Source organism: Cenococcum geophilum (assembly GCF_001692895.1).
Source record: "Cenococcum geophilum 1.58 unplaced genomic scaffold K441scaffold_17, whole genome shotgun sequence".
Lineage (NCBI taxonomy): Eukaryota > Fungi > Ascomycota > Dothideomycetes > Gloniales > Gloniaceae > Cenococcum > Cenococcum geophilum.
This window is the reverse complement of record NW_027137575.1, coordinates 1828232-1848516: the sequence shown is the minus strand read 5'-3', so window position 1 is coordinate 1848516 and position 20285 is coordinate 1828232. Positions and strand designations below refer to the sequence as shown.

The following is a 20285-nucleotide window of genomic DNA, read 5'->3' as shown; positions in this document are numbered from 1 at the left end:
ATATTTCCAAAAAATCTACGTGCTATTTGTCATGTATGAAGACCATTTGTGATTCGTGGGAGAAAACAGCAAATGCCCTTCTGAGGTACTATGTTTGGCACGCAGGTGCGCTCCGGCGGCATTGAAAAGGATGCTGAAGCCTAAATGTGCCTCTGTTGGTTCGGTCTTGAACGCCAATATGACCGACCAGCCTATGAAGCAGAGGGTTGGCGGTTGATTATGCGTCCGAAATTATGAAGTGTGTTGGAAAAGAAGAAGGAAAGACGACGACTTTGCCATTTTGCCCGTGGGATGCCGTAGTGCGCTAAAATGCTGACTAAGAAATAAGCATCAAATTCAATTTTCGTTTTTCTGATCCTGCTCATTCCTTTCCTTCCTTCCATTGTGCGCGTCAAACTTCGATGGCCACCGCTATGAGATAACACTCTGAAATCAAAGGATGAGGGTCCATGTGAGAAGAAGATCAATGTTCTGTCGGCTTCTCCACCGCTAGCATCTTCATCGGCTTCTGTGTAGTACCCCACGATTTGCCTGCTTCTTGAATCACCCATGACCTTGGAGCATACTTCATCAATCAGTGGGAGAGTAAAAAAGGTTTTTAGCAGGACCGTGTCTTCTCCACCTTACTGGTTGCCGTCTTCATAAGCCAGTAAGACTTTTATATAAGACAAACATTCTCCTTCGCAACGAACTTGTTACAATTAAGACGATGTCAAACCCGAGAAACTAAATACAATACAGATTTAGGGGGCACTCACGGGTTGATATCTTTTAAATACGGTGCTAACAGTCACAATTCGCTGGTAAGGAGTCTTCAAGAGGCGGAGTCAACAATTATGCTTCACAACCTACCTCTTTCTTCTACAATGCGTCCAACCCATGCAATTTGTTAAAAATGTAATTGCTCGGGCTAGCGAATCCACTTGTGATAGCAGCCGCTTCTGCCTTACTCTCCGGTTGTTTTGCCGCGAAAATATTTCCTTTCCTACGACGCTTCCATATATTGGTGTCGGCATTTGTGGCAAAATCCATTGCCCCTTTTTTATTAAAAGAATAATAGGCATTAGTCACCCGTACATCTATACTACAGAAGTCAAAGTTAAGCTAGAAACTAAGTTTGGTTTAATCACAGGCGGCGAAGACATAACTGGGAATCTGCTCGATCGTATTCTATCCCGCGGTTTCGCTGGATAAGGATGGCTATGTGGTATATCTATCAATTGTGACGATGAGTTTAGGATAGTCGTAGGATATATAGGTAAGATGGATTCAAATCTAACGAAGGTGCAAATAGATCTGTAGCATGAAGTAGTGAGCGGATGTGAAAGCTGGGCTGGATAGAAATAGGGAGTAGTTGATGTCCTGTAAAACATGTTGGCGGGTTGTTTCTCGTAACTAAATACACAAAAGCACCATATCATGCCTGTGAACCTTCAGGTGCTTTGAAAGCTCGTATGAGAGGTAACCCTCCATGGCTGGTGATAAGTCGAGAAAGTGGTTCGTTCCTATGGTGGACTGGAGATGTTTGTAGTAGACAAGATGGAATGCTGAATAGCCTATATTTATCGGCATGGTTCATGAGGGTCCGAATTTGAGATTCTGGATTGTAAATCGTGTGAATCTTTTGGTCCACATCATGAAAAGCTCAGCGCCAACGTTTTGGAAATTTGGGGGTCATGCGGAGTACATGATCATTCACCGTCTTCAATTCGAAATGGGGCCTAGTAAGAGTACAGGAATAGAGGTAAGAAAAGTATTTTACATTTCGGCTCCACTTCCCATCCCTTACACCGGAGCTGAAAGACCTACCGGCTGTCAACGCACAGACCGAACACCCGTCAACTTTATAACCTTGCATGGCTGAGAACGGTCAGCACGGTTAAGGCGTCCCCTACCGAGTGCCATATTCGGCCAATTGTAATTCAAACCGCTCAACAGAATTAACATATTAGTGATTTTCTATCAACCTGGCTTTGCCATTGCAAAGCATGGGGAAGTTTAGAAATGTGAGAGTATACCCCAGCATTGGGTGATAAGGGGATAGAATAGGCGGCTGCTCCGATTCAGCTGCCTTGGGATTCAACGACAAGGAAGCCTGCGGGTGTCGGGATTAGACCCCCGTCCAGAAAACCATTTTGACCACTCATATTCGAACTTTTCAGGACTTTGCTTCGCGGAGCCAGCACAGCTATTTAAATGCATCTTCACCCTCATAATCAAACTTTCGGAGCTCGGAGCTCAGCGCCCCAAACCCCAATTAGAATAACCTTCTTCATATTGCTTAGACATCCTCGATTACTATTCTGTGCAAACCTCCAAGGGAATAGAGCCAAGATCCAACATTAGACCCGCGGCAGATTATGCCTCCCAAGAATGCCAATGCTAAGCTGATGTGATGATTGAATTAAGGTCTTTCGTAAATACCGGATAATGTAGCACCGGATTTAACACTGTTGTGATGATAGCTGGAAAGGAATCGGCTTCTAGTGGTCTAAGCACCCTCTATGAGTCTACCTGAGACATCTTTTAACTCATTCCTCGCTCATGACCCTAGTACATGGCAGTTGAAGCATGCACGCAGCACCATCGTAGCTCCACCGACCCGGAAAAGAGTGGTTATTATCCTTGGAATCACGCTTGGTAGAAGCTCGTCTGCGTTTGTGGGGGCTCAGCAGAGTCACCGGAGTGGGGTCTGTTGCTTCTGCGCTGCATGTTTGGGTATCGAGGCAACTATTTGGGTGTTATTGAGCAACGGAAAGACGGTCAACAGCACTTGCGGTATTTCACACGAGGCGGATGTTTTGGTGGCATGCTGCTAAGAGGGTTTTTGCTTTCGATTTCAGCGCTTTCGACCAATTTGTGCGATGATTAAGTTCTTTTATCCTGCTGGCGTGCCGCTTTCGAGTCGGGGGAGGCTTAGACGGAGGCGGTGAAATTTAGGTGTGAGTCGTAGCCACAGTGACTTTTGCTTTGACAATGGGCTCGCTTGATTTGCTGGTGCACCCTACGAGAGCGTCCTGGACGCTAAACAGACCGCAACACCACGAACCCTTCCACAATACTTTCCGCAAGAAAGTCGTGGAAGTGGAAGCCTACCCAGTCCCGCGCTCACCGACCTAAGCGGTTTTGGTCTCCGCACACTTTGATCTTGTTCTTCTCCCCTCAACTGCCGCCCCCACACTGTGAGATCGGTGAAAGCGGCCATAATAAAGGCCTTAGGCCGTGAGCTTGGAGCAATAAACGTCATGCCCCCTACCGAGAATCGCAAAAGGTCGATGCGCCAGCAGCCCCGACACAAAGAGAACGCGGTTGGCACGAAAAATTCTCTAGCTACTGCCTGTCTCTGGTTCGCTTCCCCCAGTTACGCTCTGCATGGCTCGTGTCGTGCTATGGCGTGGATGGGTGTTAGTCTCTACGATCTGAAGGCAGGAGGGCAGAAACAACCGGAGGCTGAGGCACTGCCTCCCTTTGATTTTGGTATTTGCAAGAGATGGCTTTCTTAAATTCGCGGTTATTTCAAAGCTCGTGAGCCAATAACGTTGCTGACTCGGCCGTCTGAGTCGGATGGGTTTCGGGGCTGAACCCGTGAACTCATCGACAGGGTCGTGTCATCGCGGCCCTCCCGAGGAGCCCTGCCATTTCAACGGTAACGAGAGCATGCAGGTACTTCCACTGATCTCTAAATTCATCTGGCTTGTAACGGGAGGCTTCTCCTGCGCCCAAGGGGTGGCCAATGACATCCTGGCCCTCACTGGTGGGTGCTATTCGCCCTACAAGGCTGGTATATGGGATTAGTATGTTCTTACCCTCGGTGCTGATCTGCTGGCCGGAGTATTTGTGATTGAGTTAAACGTCATGGAACCCGATCTGCGTATTGGCTCGACGGGGCCTCCGAGCTGGCCTCTGCCGGCTCTTTGCTCGTCCAAACCTTCCCTAGGCGTCTCCGCAGTCTTCAGTATTTTTGTCTGCTCCAGGGTGTCGATGCCTAAAAAACGTTGTTGACTGTCGTTGTCCGTTCGCGTGTTAGTTTATTCATGGTTTGCGAATGAAACTTCCTGCCCAATCATGCACCATGTACCCCCCCGAAGCTCACAGTCTCCAACGGTTTTGAGTCAAGGCTTTGCATCTCTATCTTCGCCAGCTCCGCTGTCCTGGGACGACCTGACATCCGGAATAGGCCACTCGGCCTTTCTAGCTTCACTAGTCAACGGTATGTATATGACGTTCCGCACTTTACTTAGGACTCACCTCTTCCCTATCGTGTTTGTTGGTTGTTTCAGCTATTCTTGTACATTTTCTTTCAGTCCATTGTACTATCGAACAGTCAACCATCAGGCACCGAGCACTGACTAGCTGAATGTCGAAGATCTCGTTTTCCCCTCTCACAGCCCTTCGTAGACGTTAAACACCTTTTTCTCAACTTGGCCTGGAGCCAGAGTTCTGCAACCTGGGGTGGGGCGGCCGTAGCTCCTCCGAGTCGCTCTCTAGGCGCGAAGTCTTCTCAACATCTTCGTACTTAGATGAGGCATTCCTTGACACTGAAGAGGAACGGACTATACGACCTTACGAAGAAGAGTACTACTTCGTATCCTCCTCATAGAGACTTGTCGCATCGATTTAAATCCTTCTCCGATAAGCACCAAAAGATGTCGCAAAACCAGCAAACGAGTGACCAGCAGTCTGGAGGACGAGCGGAGTCACCAAAGGGAGAAGCATCGCGAGCAAAAGGAGATGAATGGTCGGAGGTAAAGGACCCCAGTGAAAGACGGAAGATTCAGAACAAACTTGCGCAGCGACGATTCCGTAAGTAAAGCTCCATTTACCTTCTCATATTACCCTTAAGATCGTTCATTAACACGCATCGCCTCTGCAGGAGAGAAAGTAAAGGAACAAAAAGAAGAGACGGAACGAGAGGTCGAAAATCAGAAACGAGCAGGCAGTTCCTATGCTTCCCCCGAGCCAGGAGATCTTGATCCAGGCCGTGAACTATCCGGACTTCCTTGGGGAGGCATCTCCATGCGGCACATCGTCGAGGCCGGAAAAACCAAAGAACAGAACTCACAGCAAAGTTCCCGTGAGAATTCGGTGTACGCCGCCGCTTCACGAACGGGAGGGAGCTCGCGGTAAGCAGCCCCGCCGGTGTGAGTTTTTCCTTCGTGTCCCATCGCAACATTGACTGACCCCTTAGTAGACTCGGCCTACGCCTTACGGATCAGTTTGCCCGAGGATATCCAGCATGGAGGTACTTTCCTTACCGTCATCCCAACTGGGGGATGCGGTGATGCGGTGATGCGGCAGGAAGAGCAGTCTGCGAAGGAGTGTCATATTATTTTAGGATGGTTGCTTCGTGGTGCGGGCACCCATGATTTCGAACATTTTGGTGGCGTTTGAACGCATTTTCGGGATGGATTAACGGATTTACGCCCGTCATGACGTGGTTAGGGATCGAGGAGCTTGCTGGCAGCTCATAATACCTTTCTTCAGACATGTATTTCACACGCCTCTTCTTCGCCGCACCAGCACTTGGCAGATACACCGCATTTTCTAATATCATTGCATCATTTCCTCTCTTTTCACATTTGCCAATCACAGCAAGAGTAAATTTACGCCAACATTGCGGCACCACCGGGGAGATTTACGCGCTCGGTAAGGAAAAAAAACCCCCCACCATATGCTCTCGTTGCCAACTTCAACTGGAAAGGCATCGGGGTCGCATGAATATTGGCCCCGGACAACCCGACTAGATTCCGACGAGCGGCACAATATTAGTATGGGGCAGTGGTGACAATGAGGCAGGACAGCACCAGACCCCTTGGACCCCCTTAACAGGAACAGGAACGTCATACGCCATGATGCAGATTTGGACAATTCAGTGAAAGTCAGCCTCGCTATGTTTGATGATTGTGATGCTCTCTGCAAGCTTACTGGACGACGCTGCGCCCAGCACTTTACAAACGGTAAATTTAGATGCAGAAAGGCTGCGCTTTTGGCTGTGCTGTGGCGTCGGTAGATCGGGGAAACGTCTCGGGCCCTCCGCGGGGCACGCCTTGCCGTACCTCACCTCCACAGGAACATTTCCCGACTTTACATCCACCGCTTTACCAACAGTCGACAACTTCGACAGGCCCATAACCACCACATTGGACTCTGCGGCACCTCTCCGATATGCCGCTTCACGGTTTTTGTAGCCGCCGAAGCGCGTGTTCCCTGCCAATTCCACGCCGCGGCTGCCTTCGAATGTTTCCCCAGGCAGCTTGTGCTTTTACTGCTTCGAGAGGACTTTCAGGCACCAATACCTTTTTGCTGGAAACTAACCATTTCCTGGTCTGTCAGTGGCTGACTCTGATGTGCGGCACAGTACCTCATTTTCTAGCACAGGTGAAAGGAGCTGTAGCATTCCCTATGCAGAGCTCTGATCGGGCACATCATACTCTCATTTTCCGACGAACTATGCCACACAAGAGAAGGAACCATTGAGACGCTCTCTAACAGCTATCACATTTCATACACAGGTTTCCTTGCGGCGTGAAGGATCCCTGTGTTGTAAAACGCCGCAAAGAGGCTGGCGATCTGAGTTCTTGTTCATTCCTCCCAAGGATGCGGCGTAGAGTTCAGATATATAGAACGTGAAAGATCGCAGTCCAGCTTGAATCACCAGAAGACAGCAATACTTTGAATTCACTTTCCTCCATGACTGCGCCTTCAGAAGATCTCGAGAAACTGACCCTGGGCGATCGCGGGATGGTGCTAACGCGAGCCGGTGCTGCTAGGGCACGTGGTTCACCATCAAATCGGCGGCAGGGCTCTGGGAACGGTAGTGGCCGGATCATCATCGAATCCAAAAACTCAGGCATTGAGTACGATGTTGGTGGACTTGATGAGGTTGCTCGAGAGCGTGCCGAAGTGGGTCTCGGCGATGACAACCAAATCGACATGAACTATTGTACCGAGCGAGAGGGATATTATGCCTTTCACATTAGCGACCATATCACCGTTCGAATTGGGACTGGAGAGCCGCAATACCGCATTCCACAGTGCACTTGCGGTGCCAATGAAAAGGGAATAGCTTGCAAAGTGAGCTCAAACTACGTTGACTATATTTAAGACTTCTAAGCTAATATTTATTTCTACAGCATATATACTGGTTGGAGGACCAGTTGCTAATCGAGGCACCTGATAGCGCCCGTTCAGAGGCTGTCAAACTCGCATCAGACGGCTCTCAAATCTTGAACAGGTTACCATCTGTTGTGATTGACAACATTGGCCTTGATGAGATTGCTGAAAATCGCGGTTGGGTTCTCCACAACGATGGCCAAGATACGGAAGAAGAGATGACGGAAATGCTGTCAGTATTCGAGCCCTCCGGCAATCTCCCAAGCGAATTCAAAGCCGGCACGCCAGGCAATTCCCTCCAATATGTCGCTCATAGCCGAATCTACAAGGAGTTTTCCAATCTCCTAACGCAATACGCGGTTGACAATGTTGGGATGTTCCATCGCCTACGAGACATAATCACACCGGATTTCCAAGCAACTGTCTTCTTCGAAAAGATGGGCAATAGAGCTTCGCAGGCTTTCAAGGCTCTTGACGAATACGTTACACGAGGACCGACAATTGACGAGTCATGTGATGTTATTACATGTGCTGACCGATTGGACGAACTTCTGGAAGAAATTGACGAGGGATACGTGCAACGAGTTTCTAGCGGGCCGCTGAGAAGCAAAGAGGCAGCGAACAAAGCAGCATCTGCGTTGATTGTCATCCTTGAAGGTGTTGTGGAACGGAATGGCGATGCCTATGCTAACACCGCCTGGAAGCGGGTTTCGCAAAACGAACCAGAGCAGGACAGGAACCTCTACCTGCGCCTCATCGGGGCTCCCCTGGAAGCTCACGGGCCGTTCGTCTTGGATGTCCTCAAGAACATCCCACACGAAGTGATTCGCAATCACCTGGAGCGTCTATCGGGCATCGCACAAATGCTCGAGTCATATGGAGCGCCACAGCGATATCGGAACATGCTTCGGATCATCATGTCTCAGGACAGCCGGAAGCGATCGAATCCTGAGGTTGGGGGGAGTAGCTCAAAGAAACCGATGAAGTGAGCCACGGGTTTGTCAGATTCATTTCACTGTGCAAATTTGAATCACGATGTTATCTTTGCTGAAGCTTAGGTCTGTTGGTTTCTGCAGGGTGGTGTTCTGATAAGTTTCCGCGGTAGATTTCCTATTTTCCCTTCTTGTTCGCATCTTGGCAGGGCCTAGATACTTTTTATAGATTGGTAGATCTTCTCTCATTTAGTTTCATAGACCTTACTCGAGCTTACATTCCCCAAATGCCAGCTAGGTGAACAAAGGATGCTAGCGCGAGTGATGCCCACCAGGTGGCTTGCCAATCGGACCAAAGACAGGTCCCTGAAGAGCTTCTGCGAGTTCCGTTCCCATGATAGTGGGAACACGCCCAGCCGGCATGATTCGTAGAAGCCGCGGAAGCATCATTGCATGGCAAGCTCACGCGGGTGGCCTGTCGAAGCGCGGAGAAAGGAATGGTATGACAAGTGCGCTCTTTTGCTTATAACCTGGGGGTGCGGGCGTTATCCCGGGATTGTGAAGCTCTGAACACGAGCGGACAGCTGCAGCGGGGTGTTGGCTAGCTTTGCGAAAGTTGCTAGAGTTGCCAAAGTGGCCAAAGTTGCCAGATTTTCCAAGGTGATGGACTGGGGTTTAGTCCAAAAGTGTGGCCATGACATGCGGGCTGGCGATAGTTCTGCGGTGATGGGCTCAAAGAAGCAATGCGGGGAAGGCTGTGAATGGAGGCCTAAGGTGGACGGCCTGCTCATCCCTACGCTATAATGTGGATTGGCGTCGAATAGTGCGCGATGCACTGGCCCGCAACAATAATGGGCCTGCAAGATTATCGGACCGGGTGCATCGATGATGTCTTTGTCCCTTGCCACGGACTCTCTTTTTGGGAACAACGCGGGGAAGACCAATCTACTTGCAGGCCTAGCGACCTCTGCACCCGCCAAAAGTTGACGCGGACCCTCTTAGGAGCAACTCCTGAAGCTATTTACATTCCTGCCCTTAAGCTGCTTCTCGAACCACCTTATTGCTTTGCATCCCCAAATTCCCTGTCTTGTTATACTGCGAAACCCAACCGTTGCCCTATCACGCCATCGACCCATCTTTGACGTAGCCTTCTCGCCTGCTCCCGCCAGTTGCCGGGGTCTTGCCTGCAATCGTAAGTCGACAACTGTTAACAGACCGACCGCTCCCCCTCCCCTTCTTCTACCTGCTACTGCAATCTTCCCTCAAACTCCAAAACCTCCGACTACAGCTACTCCACCACTTCTTGACCCGCACACTGATTCACTCCACAGCAGACAACCCATCATGTCATCGGATCGAAACTCGCCTCCGCCGCCTTCAGCGGCCACCAACAGACGCCGCTCTTCAATCACCGGTCAAACGTTCCAAGAGCTCTTTGGCCGTACCAACAGCATTGGTGGAGGCCAGAATACCACTTCAGCCTACCCAGGCCCCATCACCTCTGCGGCCGCCCAAGCTCAGCGGCGCCGTCTCTCTCTTACCACCATCGGCCTGTCGGGCTCTCCAAACCAGACGTCACCCTTCAGCGCCGTCCGCTCCCGCGCGGAAAGCGTCTCGAGCGCCAACTCTGGTTCGGTTGACGAAAGCCCTTTCGAGGATGATCCGGCTCCGTCTGCCTCAAGTGTCCCCAACACGCCGTTTGCAAGGCGTCTGAGCTTCGGAGCGCGTGCCCTCCGGGATGTGAGGACGAGCAATGGGAACATTGGGAACCCCAATGGTAGACCTTCCGTCGATAAATCCCTCTTTTCCCCGACTGCCAAAGGTCGAGGTTTGTCTTCATCATCGTCCACATTCCCATCCCCATTGCCAATTCCAGTGTCAACTCTAGTGCCTGCTGCGGCTGCTTCGTCAGCCTCACACGCACCTGCATACGCATACCCAGCGCATTTGAAAGCCCAGTCTGCGCGCAACCTTGATAAACATGAGCTAACGACTCTGTTCTTTCGCACAGGTGAAGGCTTCAACTTCGTGGAGAATCTCCGTTCCCGCGCTGAGCGCTCCTCCATTTCGGGTGCTAACCCGGTTTCAAGCCCTACCGCTCAGCATCATCGTGCCAAGAGCGTGGCGGTTATGGAGCCTCCCGCTCGAGAGATGCCCAAGGCGGTCAAGGTACCTGATCCCTTCCAGGAGCGAATCCTCAAGGGGGATTTCTACATGGATTAACGTAGGCTTGCTGTCCTGACGTCCATTCACGGTTTATATTATTACGACACAAGTTGGCTATCGATTACGTCTCAGATTCAGATTCAGATTTATATTCAGACTCAGGCTATCTGCTTTCTCTTAGGGGATCTTGACTCAGGACCGAGTACAAAATTTGTCAAAGTTCTTTCCAACAAAACCCTAATGGACGAACGATTGAACGATTGTGTTACCGGTCATCATATACCGGAAATGTTCGAATTCAGGCTTTTCACGATATTGGAATCTTAGGCCTTTTGTTTTTTTAAGGTCAGCATTTCTGACGGCCGTCAGACGTCTTGCCACCGGTATCCGGTATCGGAGTTGAAACCCGATAACGAAACCCATCAATCAAAGCAGGCGCTGGTCCCGTCGCTTCCACGTTTGCTGGTCCTGCTGTCCGCTTTCACGACTTTCTTTTGACGATGCTTAGTTGCTATTGGAAATTTCTTCCCGAAACGGCAACTTGACTGCTTTTATATGCTTAGCCCAGTCTGCACTCTTTCCAATCTACTTCGAACCTGTCTTTTGTTGTGTCTTTTTATTTTCCGTCCTCCCCCAGGCTGGGAGCCGGACAGGGAGGGGCGTTCTAGGGAGGCTTCACGTGCTCGAAATGTTTTGCTGTTTTTCTATATACTATCCAAGTCTGGCTTACGGATACTGTATGAATTCTTCTCGATGAACGAGAGATTGTGTTTTCCCGCAACGAATCAAAGACAGATAGCTCACCAAGCAAATGGACCTGTTGACATGCGGTGTGCGTTGCGAACAGACGTGAAGGCGAACGTGATAGGTGAAACTCTAACCCAGCAGCTCAAGCAGTGCTTGGCTGCCCAATTGCACGGCCGTCCCAACCGTCGCCCTCACATAGCGGTAGCTTTATCTCAACCTCTGCATCAGCAGCCCCACATGCTGTGCTCTCCGCCTCATCCCCGGATCCCCGACGTGCGTAAAGACCTCGTTCACCCACCACCTCCCCGTCCCGCTGCCTCATCTTGAATTCACATTGTCACACGCGAAAGCGGCCCGGCACGCGAGCGAAATTACTTCGATTCCATTCATCCAAAATGCTACGCTACAAGATACACGATGCAACAACACCCCGCAACTGAAAACAGAGCCCACGCTTTCCAGCGGAGCGGAAAAGAAACCCGGAGAGATGTCGTAAAACGCCGCGGAATGCCCTCCCCCCCCCCAAAAAATTTTTTTTTCCGGTGAAGCGAATGCCCGCCGGAGGCATTATCAAATCTACAATATCCGCTCCCCTAAAAAAAAGAGAAAAATACTAACTGCTAACTCTGGGATATAGAGCTAAAAGAGGCTGAGATGGAGGGGATGAGACAGGTCTAGGATAAGAATGAGGATGAAAGATGAGGATTTCGGTTCCGGCACACCCGCTCTGCTCGCAATGCCCGACACAGCTCTACAAACAGTCAAACGACAAAAAAAACAGTGCCCTCTAGCCCATCTACCGGCGCCGTTGGGGGGAGGGGGGAGGGGAGGGGAACTGCGGATATGTATATTTTGGCGCAGATGCTACTGCATTTTTTTCTTCCCCTCCTTACTAAACCCCTTCTTTTTTCTCTGAAATCTCATCCGCACGCTCAAAACCGCTCCCTAGGCCCATTCCCATGATTCTCAAACAGATCCTCCAAATACGCGCTCGGCGCCCGTCCACCGGCTACGGCACTTGCCCCGGGCAAGCTCAAATTGCTCGAACTACCCACGCCGTGCCCGTACATGCCGCTGCCGCCGCCACCGCCGCCGCCGCCAACGGTGCCCGCGACGCTGCTGCGCGTGTACCCGACGCTGCTCTCGCCTCGGGACGGCGGCGGGCGCTCGAACGGGTTGCCGCGCGACGGCGGCAGGCCGGGCGAGCCGGGCGGCGAGATGCCCATGCTGCGCGTGCGCTGGTACCCCGCGCTCGCAGGGCCGCCCAGGCCGAGCAGCGAGGGCGGGGCGCCGCTGCCGCCTACGTGCGTCATCTGCGCCCCCGCGGCCGGCTGCGCGGAGCCCGAGGCGTAGTAGCCCGGGGGGAGGTAGGACGAGGGGCGGTTGGTGGAGGCGTGGAGGCCCGAGCCGGCGGTGGGGGAGAAGAAGAGCGAGGAGGCCGAGGGCGCGGGTTTCGGCGGCGTGCCGCCAGCGCCGCTGCCCCCGTTGGAGGGGAAGGGCTTGGGCGGCGCGGCGGACAGGCGGTCGAGCGACATGGTGCTGGAGGCGCCGACGGTCGTGTACAGGCCTCTGTGCCCGCCGGGCCCGTGCAGCAGCGACTTGGAGTCGGCGAGGTTCTGCGCCAGCGCGGCGCGCTTGACGCTGCGGTGGAGTGACCAGGCCACCAGCCCGCGCCATGCGAGGATCGCGGCGCCCATGAAGCCCAGCGCGGCGCCCACGCAGATGAAGACGGTGCCGTCGGGGAGGTTGGATTTCTGCATGAAGGGCGCGTTGGCGGTGTCCGGCACGCCTACCGTGGGGTTCAGGGCGCCTGCGATGGTCGGGAGGCCCGTGAGGTGGAAGACGGAGAGGGACGTGGTGCTACTGAGGTCAGGAGCGCTCGTTACGTCGACGGTGGAGGCAGAGGTGCTGGATCCGGCTGCGGTCGATGGGGCCGCTGAGCTTCCTGAATTTGATGTTGCTGTTGTCTTCGCCGCAGCTGACTTTGTGTTGCCGGTGCTCGTTGCTTTGGCACTTCCTGACGTTGCTGTTGCTGTTTCATCAGACTGTGACACAGTACTGAGGTCCGGCAGGCTGGTTGCCGCGTTTGTGGCTGTGGTGAAGAGGAGTAGGAGGACGGAGAACAGGAGGCTGAAGGGACCTATTGACGGCCCTCTCGAGGGCCTTTTTGCGAGCATCATGGCGATGAATACGGTGTGGATAGATTGGGACACTGGTCGTTCAAGGGAACAAGGAGGATATGTTGGAAGTGGCTCGGATAAAGGCAGTTTGCTGACGTTGCGTTTCAGGAGATGGGGGCTGAGGCGCAGTCGTCGAAGGAGTGGATGGTCGTCAGAAAGGCCGATGGATAAAAGGAGTGACAGAATAATTGGCGTTCACAAGAGTCCCGTTTCCACCGTAGTTGTTGTTGGAGTGATGATTATGCAGGGACAAGGACGAAAGGGAGCGAGTGGTTGGGGTGATGGACTTGGTGTTCGTCGCAGCTGATCGGTTCCTGAGCAGCCAGCGCCTCCCTAGGCGGGGCCGGACGGGGCGTAAGGAGGGAGAAGACGAGGTGTCTTTTTTATCGAATAGTGGGATAAATTGTGGAATGATGATAATGACTCGCGGCACAAAACAAAGCAGTGTGATTTATTGGTGATACAAAGATGTGCAGCGGGGTGCAGACGCTGCAGAAACCCCAGCGGCGGGCAATTCCCCAGGGTTGTTCTTGTTTTGGCCCTGCGGCTCGTAACCAGGGAGAGCCGACAGCCACAAATGTTTTTCCGGCCTGTCGTTTTTTTTTAGAAACACCAAATCCATATCGCTATAGAAGCTGCAAATCGCATACTAACCCCGCAATTTTCAATATGGGTGTCGCTAAGAAGACCAGGAAATTCGCTGCAGTGCGTATGCTCCCTGCCTAAAGTCGGATGCCCTCAGAACTCATGTTTCAATGCAGGTGAAGCGGGTAATCGGCCAGCGAGATGCACGATTGTATGCAAATGCTCAACCTCAATTCCTGGACCCTCCACTAACGGCTTGATCCCAGAAAAAAGAATCAGCTGGCGGGCGAAGAACAAGCGAAGAAGAAAGCCAAGGGAGATGAGCTGGTTCGCCAAGTGTATGCGCTCCGTCTAGCTCTCGAATGTCTCAAGAAACATTACTGACCACGGCAGGCCACAAGTTTCCTCATCACTCTTCTTTCAGGTACTTCTACCACATCCAGATTCTATTCTGGGCTGCATACTGACAGCTGCATAGGCCAACACCGCCCTCGTCCCGCCCGTTCGTCCTGCCACGCTCTCTCCCCACCTCCCCCACCTCCACTGACACCAGCTCCCAGTACTCTGTATTAATCGACACCAATTTCCTCAGCCATACAGTGAGAAACAAGCTCGACATCCAAACGGTACCTCACCACAACCTCGCCTCATAACCTGCTCTTCTAACATCCTCTAGGCCCTCATGGACTGTCTATACGCCAAAGCCACACCGATAATCACATCCTGCGTAATGGCCGAATTGGAGCGTTTGGGCGCCAGGTACCGCATCGCTCTGCGCATAGCCCGCGATGAGCGGTGGGAGCGGTTAAAGTGCGATCACAAAGGTATTCCCCCCCCCCCCAATTCTTACCCCTGTCACCGCTCCTTCACCAGTTTGGCGGTCGATGGCTGAGTTTGCGGTGTGTAGGCCACTATGCGGACGATTGCATTGTTGACCGCGTCCTTAAACACCGCGTCTATATCGTCGCTACTAACGATGTTGACCTCAAGCGCCGCATTCGCAAAATCCCGGGCGTGCCCATCATGTCGGTTGCGAGGGGGAAATACAATATTGAGAGGCTGCCTGATGCGCCGGAGCGGTAATGACTGTTATTGCTAGTAGGCCGGCAGTTTGGTTTACTTGAAGAGGACATTCGGGAGCTGTTTTAATTGCATGGCGGGGCGTTTGGTATATTTGGTGTGATAGATAAAACGGGCGGGAGTTGGTATGTGCATGTGAGACTTTCTGATGACGCAGGTATGTCAGACACCTAATCCAATATTGAGATACACACTCAATACTTGATGTCCTAGTTATCCCCCATGAGTAGCTTCAGATGCTTAAGATCCTGCACAAGTTCCTCTGTAAATTCCGCTCTAAAATAGTCCAGACGGTTGTCCGAAGCTCATCAGCGTAGCAAGAACTAACGGATGATCCTTCGCGTGACATCACTGCTGCAAGCAGTCTATACGTGCAAACTGTCTGCACAAACAGATAAATGGAACGTTGCAGAAGTTTGTATAAGTTTGTATGTACGCATAGGACCTATATTATGCGTTTTGTTTCCTAGTTATTCGCCATTTTATTCTCATCAGGACTGCTATACTTCAGAGATAGCCTTACTTACGACTCAAACCAAGGCCTCCTCTTCAAGGCCTCTCATCACGAGCAATCAAGCAAGATAGCTCAACTCGTAACCTGCACGCCTGTTGTAAAACCCGTCCCCATTCATAGCAAAGATCAAACAGACTCAACTCCAACAGATTTCACTACCCAAGACACCGCGTTTCTCTCGTCCAACATCAAAGCGCCTTCCGGCAGCATCCGCAGCCTGTTCGATCACCTTCGAGCTCACCCCGATCTAGCAGAAAAACTGAACGCAACGTATCCCGCCCGAGGCGTCTTTGAGACCGCCGCGACAACCAACCCAGCCGCCGACCAAAGGCGAACCCTCGACCTCTCCCCATCGCGCATCGAGCGCATCCCCGTAGCTCTTCAAGCTCGCCTCGCACCATTCGGCCTCGCCCCCATCCTCGCCTTCTTCGAAGCAGTGACAGCCACGCATCTCGAGCCGCTCCTGCACGCCCTCAGCATCGCCATCGGCGGCGGCGCCGACCTCGTCAGCATCCACCGCACCCGCAACCTCAACTTCCGCCTCTGCGACTATAGCCCCGACATCGCCCGACTGGCGGGAGTTGTATTCTCGGACGCTATTATGGAGGGCTAGATTGATGTGCGGTGGTTTAAAGAGGTGATGGGAAGAAGTGGCGCTGAAGGGAGGGGAATGAAGTCTTGACTAATAGAGAGATGGGGACTCAGGATGATATTGAGAAGCTTTTAAGAGGGCAGGTATGGTTGACTTGGTGCTCTTCTGGTGCATCTACAGATATTCTCGCTTGGCTTCAGCTGGATTGGTGGCTGTTGAACAGAAATGCGATACCAGACTAGACAAGGTATTTGACAAGCTATAGATAGATGGCAAAGAACTACATTAACAACCTATTACAAGATGAATCTCTATACGGCCGTTAGATTTTCAGATTGTCGCCAGCAATCGTACAAACGAGTGAATAATACGCGACGCATCGCCCAGACTTTTCTGTTAAACCTCAGCCTTACACCGCACCTAAGCCCTGAACCGACCAACACCCATCCATACCAGCTACGCCCGACCAGCCGCTAAAACACCCAACGTGGCTTAAATCCTAGATCCAAATCAAAGCCCAATTTCTAGCCCAATTTCAAAAAAAAACAAAAAAAAAGGGCCTGAAAAGCCCCAGAGCCCAACACCCCAGCCCGAATCCCAAATCCCAGATCCCAGCTCCCAGCTCCCAAACCCTAGATCCCAGATCCCGATCCAACAAATTAGCCTTAATCAAAACCAAACCTTAACCCCACTCCCAGCAATTTAGGCCCCCCACATTACCCCTCCCTCCCGCGCCAAAAAAAATCACCCCCCCCTAAAACATCCCATCCAACAGCACCGCCAGGCCCCCCACCTTCGCCAACGTTCCAACCGTGCTGCTGCCCCTCCGCCCACTGTGGCTGTGGCTGGAGCTCGGCCTCCTTCTGCCACTGCCTGCCGACCCGCGGCGCGCGTAGGTGGCGGCGTCCTCATCCGACGACGGCGTGGGGCTGGGGGGGCGCGCGTGCGAGCTCGATGCGCTAGGCCGTCGGCGCTGCTGGGAGGAGCGCGGCTGCATAGGCAGCGGGGGAAGGGAGGGCGTTTGCGGTGTTGGGGGGTAGGCAGTGTAGGCGTTGGCGGTGGAGGTAGGGGAGTGCGGGAAGGCTGGGTCCGGGCCGGGGAAGGTGGTTGCGCGGGTGAGGGGAGGTTGAGGGGGCGGGAAGGGGAAGGAGGTCGTGGCGCGCTCCAGCGGGGGAGCGTGCGGAGCGTAGCTGGGAGCGCGGTCGTGGTGCGGGTGCTGGGGTGGCGAGTTATAGGTTGGCGTGCGGTCGTTGGTGTAGCGCCCCTTTGGGGAGGGGGAGCGCTGGCTCTGGCGCTGGCTCTGGCGCTGGCTCTGGCGGTAGATCTCGACGGTGCGTTCGACGAGGTGTTCGACTTCGGGCTGGGAGCGTCGGTATTAGAGTAGGGGAGTTGGGAGAGCGAGGAGTGGGGACTTACAAAGGTCAAGGGCTGGGATATAGAGAAGCAGGTCTCGAGCTTTGTCCGGCGCCCGTCGTTGCGCTCTTTCTTCAGTGTCTCGTACCTATATCCCGCTTCTTTAATGGCCTCCCTGCAGACCCAGGAGGCCATGATCTCAGTAGAGGTGTTTCGATCGTTCAAAGCTTTGGACGATGGGTATTCGGAGTTGGTGCGCTTAACTTTGCCATCGATATACTCCCAGTACTGTGCGCGAAGACATAGCCGCCACGGGATTTCCAAATCCGCGTTTTCGTCTTCGTCATGCGTTTTCACAGCAGCAGCAGCTCGAGTCGGAAGGCTTGACAAACTTGATCGAGGCGACTGCTGGGGGGAGGAGGAAAACACGCCAGAAGACCTAGGAGATACACAGTATTGAGAAGAAGAAGCTGGAGATAATGGAGCTGTTGGACCGAATGTAGTCTTCGGAACCGGAATAGGCATAGTCGGTGAGTCTGGGAACAGTGGTCCAGCACTAGGAGCATATCGAGGAGTAGGTGCAGCGAAGCGCGGATTGCTTTGTTTAATTCCAGGCAATGCCCCAAGCTGATCATCGCTATCGTCAGATTCGACTGTAGGCTGCTGGCTCTTCCTTCGCTCCGATTGATCCTGTTTTCTCTGAGCATCGATTTCGCGTTCCGTATGATCTAAACGCTCCTCGATTTCTCGAAGTCTCGTCCACTTTTTGAGCACTTCTTTAATGTATTCAGCCGATACTCGGTGGACCATGATTAAGCATTCGGTATCTGGGGTCAATACGTCCAATTCGGCCAGAGAAGGCTCTTGGTATTGCGAGAGATTCTCAACCTTTGCAATTTGCTTTGTTTGGTCTTCAATCGGCATGATGCTCTTAGAGCTATCGCCTTCTGTCAGTAGTGGCGGCAACGAAAATGCTTCACTGCGTCGTAGTTCGTCGAAAAGCTTAGATGCGGAGATCAGCGACATCTGCTGCTCTATAATGAGTATTTCCATCTGTACCCTCTCGTTCTGAACGGAATCGGCTATTCTTTCGGGCGAGATTGTGTGATGCTTCCTACATAGAAAATGCGAGTTAGACAACGCACTTGACTAAAGGAGATAAAATGGAGTAATGAGGCAGCAATACCTTGACCACATAATTATTTTGGCCATGTAAAATGTCTGAAGCATGACCGAAAGGGTTAATTTCAAAGACTCCAGATGACCCAGGAGATAATCCATCCTTGCTTTGGACCTAAGACTCCATTTCCATTTCTGGATCTGAACGAGAGGCTTTGATTCATTTTCATCGTCATTTGGTTCTTCATGATTATCGCTGAGTTCGTTTATAGGAACCAAAGCCTGGATCTCTGAGAATATAGTCTGGCATTGATCGAGGATATCTTGGACGGTCTCGATAGCCTAAAACATGGACTTTAATATGGTTTTATTTTCAAACGATTTTACAAAAGAGCGCATACCTCAGGAGATGGAACTATATCATCCTCTTTAACAATGGCTCCGACTTGTTTAAGTGTTAGAGACAGCAGGGTGACTGTCTTGGCAATACGATTGATGTCGCGAGTTGCCGAAGATACAGCACCGCCCAACTTGTAGAGATCAAGAGCCAACCTCGAACCCCACGAAACCAACGAAATTATTATTGCTGCAATCTCCGCCATGTTCGACAATGAGATGAGTGGAGAATACTTCATTGACGGGCCAGATTATAGATGATCGTGAGTGGAGTGGTTACGCCCAATTATAGCGCGAGTGTCTCGAGTTGGTTTACGAGCCGAGACAGCGTCATTCCTGCAGCTAGAGAGCCACCGGCGAAATCTTGGACCCTGCAAAGGGTGACCGGGAAGCTGCATTTATTGGTGGAAACCGGCAGACCGCAGGCAGCGAGAAAGGCTGAAGGAATGAGAACCACGAGTCTGTGCGGAGATGAATCAAAGCGACTCGATAGTAGAGCAAAAGTGCCTTGGCTGAAGTATTTGGCTCGTAAAAAGAATACCATCTCTCAAACACAGCGCAATTCGGTTTAGCATGNTTTCAAGGATATGTAATGCCATGCAGTTGCTGAACGGCCCGAGTCGCATAGAATCTTGTAATCTTCTTCGAAAAGGGCAGGAGAGACATTTCAGCCTTGCCAAGAAACTACTATCTCATAAATCAATCTAAAATGTTAGCTCTCAAACCTGAAGGATCGCAACATGCACTTCCCAGTTGCCGTGCACTCCAAACGGCCGTCGTCGACTTGGTTTAGCCCTGGAGGTATCCGCTTACCCTTTGCTTCTCGGCCACAGCCTTCCTGCATCCCAGACCAAACCGACCTATCATAATGTTTATTCGACCACCCTCGTGGCAGATAAAAACGAATGATCATGAGGGTGAATCACTGCCTCAACCCGAACTCTGAACGGGGATAAAACCTGTACTAACAGTGACTATCACGAATACACAGATAAGCAGCCATGTGGCTTATTCCGGGGAACTACGCAAGATTTCCGTGCGTTCCAACCATCTCGACTTATGCTCGTGCTACGGCGCAAAGCGGCCCGAACCTGAAACTTTCCGGTGAGAAGATCGTTACGATGCGGAATACAGCTGGCCACCAATATATACCGGAAGGCGTCCTGACGCGATGTTTCATTTCGATGGCTTGACCGACGATAGTGGCTGCCCTACTAGTCATTCCAGAGCTCACCACCAAGACACGCACCGTCATGTGAAAACACGCGAGATATTACTCATTGCCGCGTGTTGATTCCAGGAAAAGAAGGTCATACCAGGCAATCAAAGTTCTTATCTAGGAAAGTAGTGTTCGGAAATAGGTGAATCCCCAAAATCGGCCAAGCCAAGGGAATCGATTCTTGATGAGTGGCCTTTCCGCCTTCATGCGGACCATCCTGATACCATCCTGATACCCCTCTGTCCGCGGCTCCCTAGTACTGGAAACGTAAACCTCCTCGTATATAGCA

General features: G+C 51.9%; 8 protein-coding genes across 8 annotated transcripts; 5 read left to right on the top strand and 3 right to left on the bottom strand.

Annotated features, from left to right (window-relative positions):
- Positions 1–4646: 4646 nt before the first annotated feature.
- Positions 4647–5282, top strand: K441DRAFT_557012 (uncharacterized protein; the record flags this gene model as incomplete). The annotated part of the gene is made up of 3 exons (XM_067643355.1): positions 4647–4803; positions 4874–5123; positions 5189–5282. 3 exons carry the CDS (start codon positions 4647–4649, stop codon positions 5280–5282), a joined length of 501 nt encoding a protein of 166 aa, XP_067504913.1.
- A 786-nt stretch (positions 5283–6068) lies between these two features.
- Positions 6069–6584, top strand: K441DRAFT_81525 (uncharacterized protein). The gene has a single exon (XM_067654470.1). The coding sequence runs from the start codon at positions 6166–6168 to the stop codon at positions 6475–6477; it is 312 nt and encodes a 103-aa protein (XP_067504912.1). The 5' UTR covers positions 6069–6165; the 3' UTR covers positions 6478–6584.
- On the top strand, positions 6585–8111 carry K441DRAFT_81526 (uncharacterized protein). Its single transcript, XM_067654471.1, has 2 exons — positions 6585–7074; positions 7134–8111. The coding sequence occupies exons 1-2, from the start codon at positions 6691–6693 to the stop codon at positions 8100–8102; spliced, it is 1353 nt and encodes a 450-aa protein (XP_067504911.1). The 5' UTR covers positions 6585–6690; the 3' UTR covers positions 8103–8111.
- A 381-nt stretch (positions 8112–8492) lies between these two features.
- On the bottom strand, positions 8493–8902 carry K441DRAFT_81528 (uncharacterized protein). Its single transcript, XM_067654472.1, has one exon. The coding sequence runs from the start codon at positions 8834–8836 to the stop codon at positions 8591–8593; it is 246 nt and encodes an 81-aa protein (XP_067504910.1). The 5' UTR covers positions 8837–8902; the 3' UTR covers positions 8493–8590.
- Positions 8903–8979: 77 nt separating this feature from the next.
- Positions 8980–10517, top strand: K441DRAFT_81518 (uncharacterized protein). The gene is made up of 2 exons (XM_067654469.1): positions 8980–9237; positions 9377–10517. Exon 2 carries the CDS (start codon positions 9390–9392, stop codon positions 10266–10268), a length of 879 nt encoding a protein of 292 aa, XP_067504909.1. The 5' UTR covers positions 8980–9237; positions 9377–9389; the 3' UTR covers positions 10269–10517.
- A 1373-nt stretch (positions 10518–11890) lies between these two features.
- On the bottom strand, positions 11891–13135 carry K441DRAFT_686756 (uncharacterized protein; the record flags this gene model as incomplete). The annotated part of the gene is made up of 2 exons (XM_067652020.1): positions 11891–12918; positions 12973–13135. The coding sequence occupies 2 exons, from the start codon at positions 13133–13135 to the stop codon at positions 11891–11893; spliced, it is 1191 nt and encodes a 396-aa protein (XP_067504908.1).
- Positions 13136–13807: 672 nt separating this feature from the next.
- K441DRAFT_556804 (Fcf1-domain-containing protein) lies at positions 13808–14806 on the top strand (the record flags this gene model as incomplete). Its single annotated transcript, XM_067643347.1, has 8 exons — positions 13808–13843; positions 13900–13934; positions 13990–14061; positions 14117–14147; positions 14202–14225; positions 14284–14349; positions 14400–14547; positions 14631–14806. 8 exons carry the CDS (start codon positions 13808–13810, stop codon positions 14804–14806), a joined length of 588 nt encoding a protein of 195 aa, XP_067504907.1.
- A 1543-nt stretch (positions 14807–16349) lies between these two features.
- Positions 16350–19078, bottom strand: K441DRAFT_658832 (uncharacterized protein). Its single transcript, XM_067648426.1, has 3 exons — positions 18783–19078; positions 18449–18723; positions 16350–18376 (listed from the first exon to the last, which is right to left on the bottom strand). The coding sequence occupies exons 1-3, from the start codon at positions 18981–18983 to the stop codon at positions 16654–16656; spliced, it is 2199 nt and encodes a 732-aa protein (XP_067504906.1). The 5' UTR covers positions 18984–19078; the 3' UTR covers positions 16350–16653.
- Positions 19079–20285: the final 1207 nt, after the last annotated feature.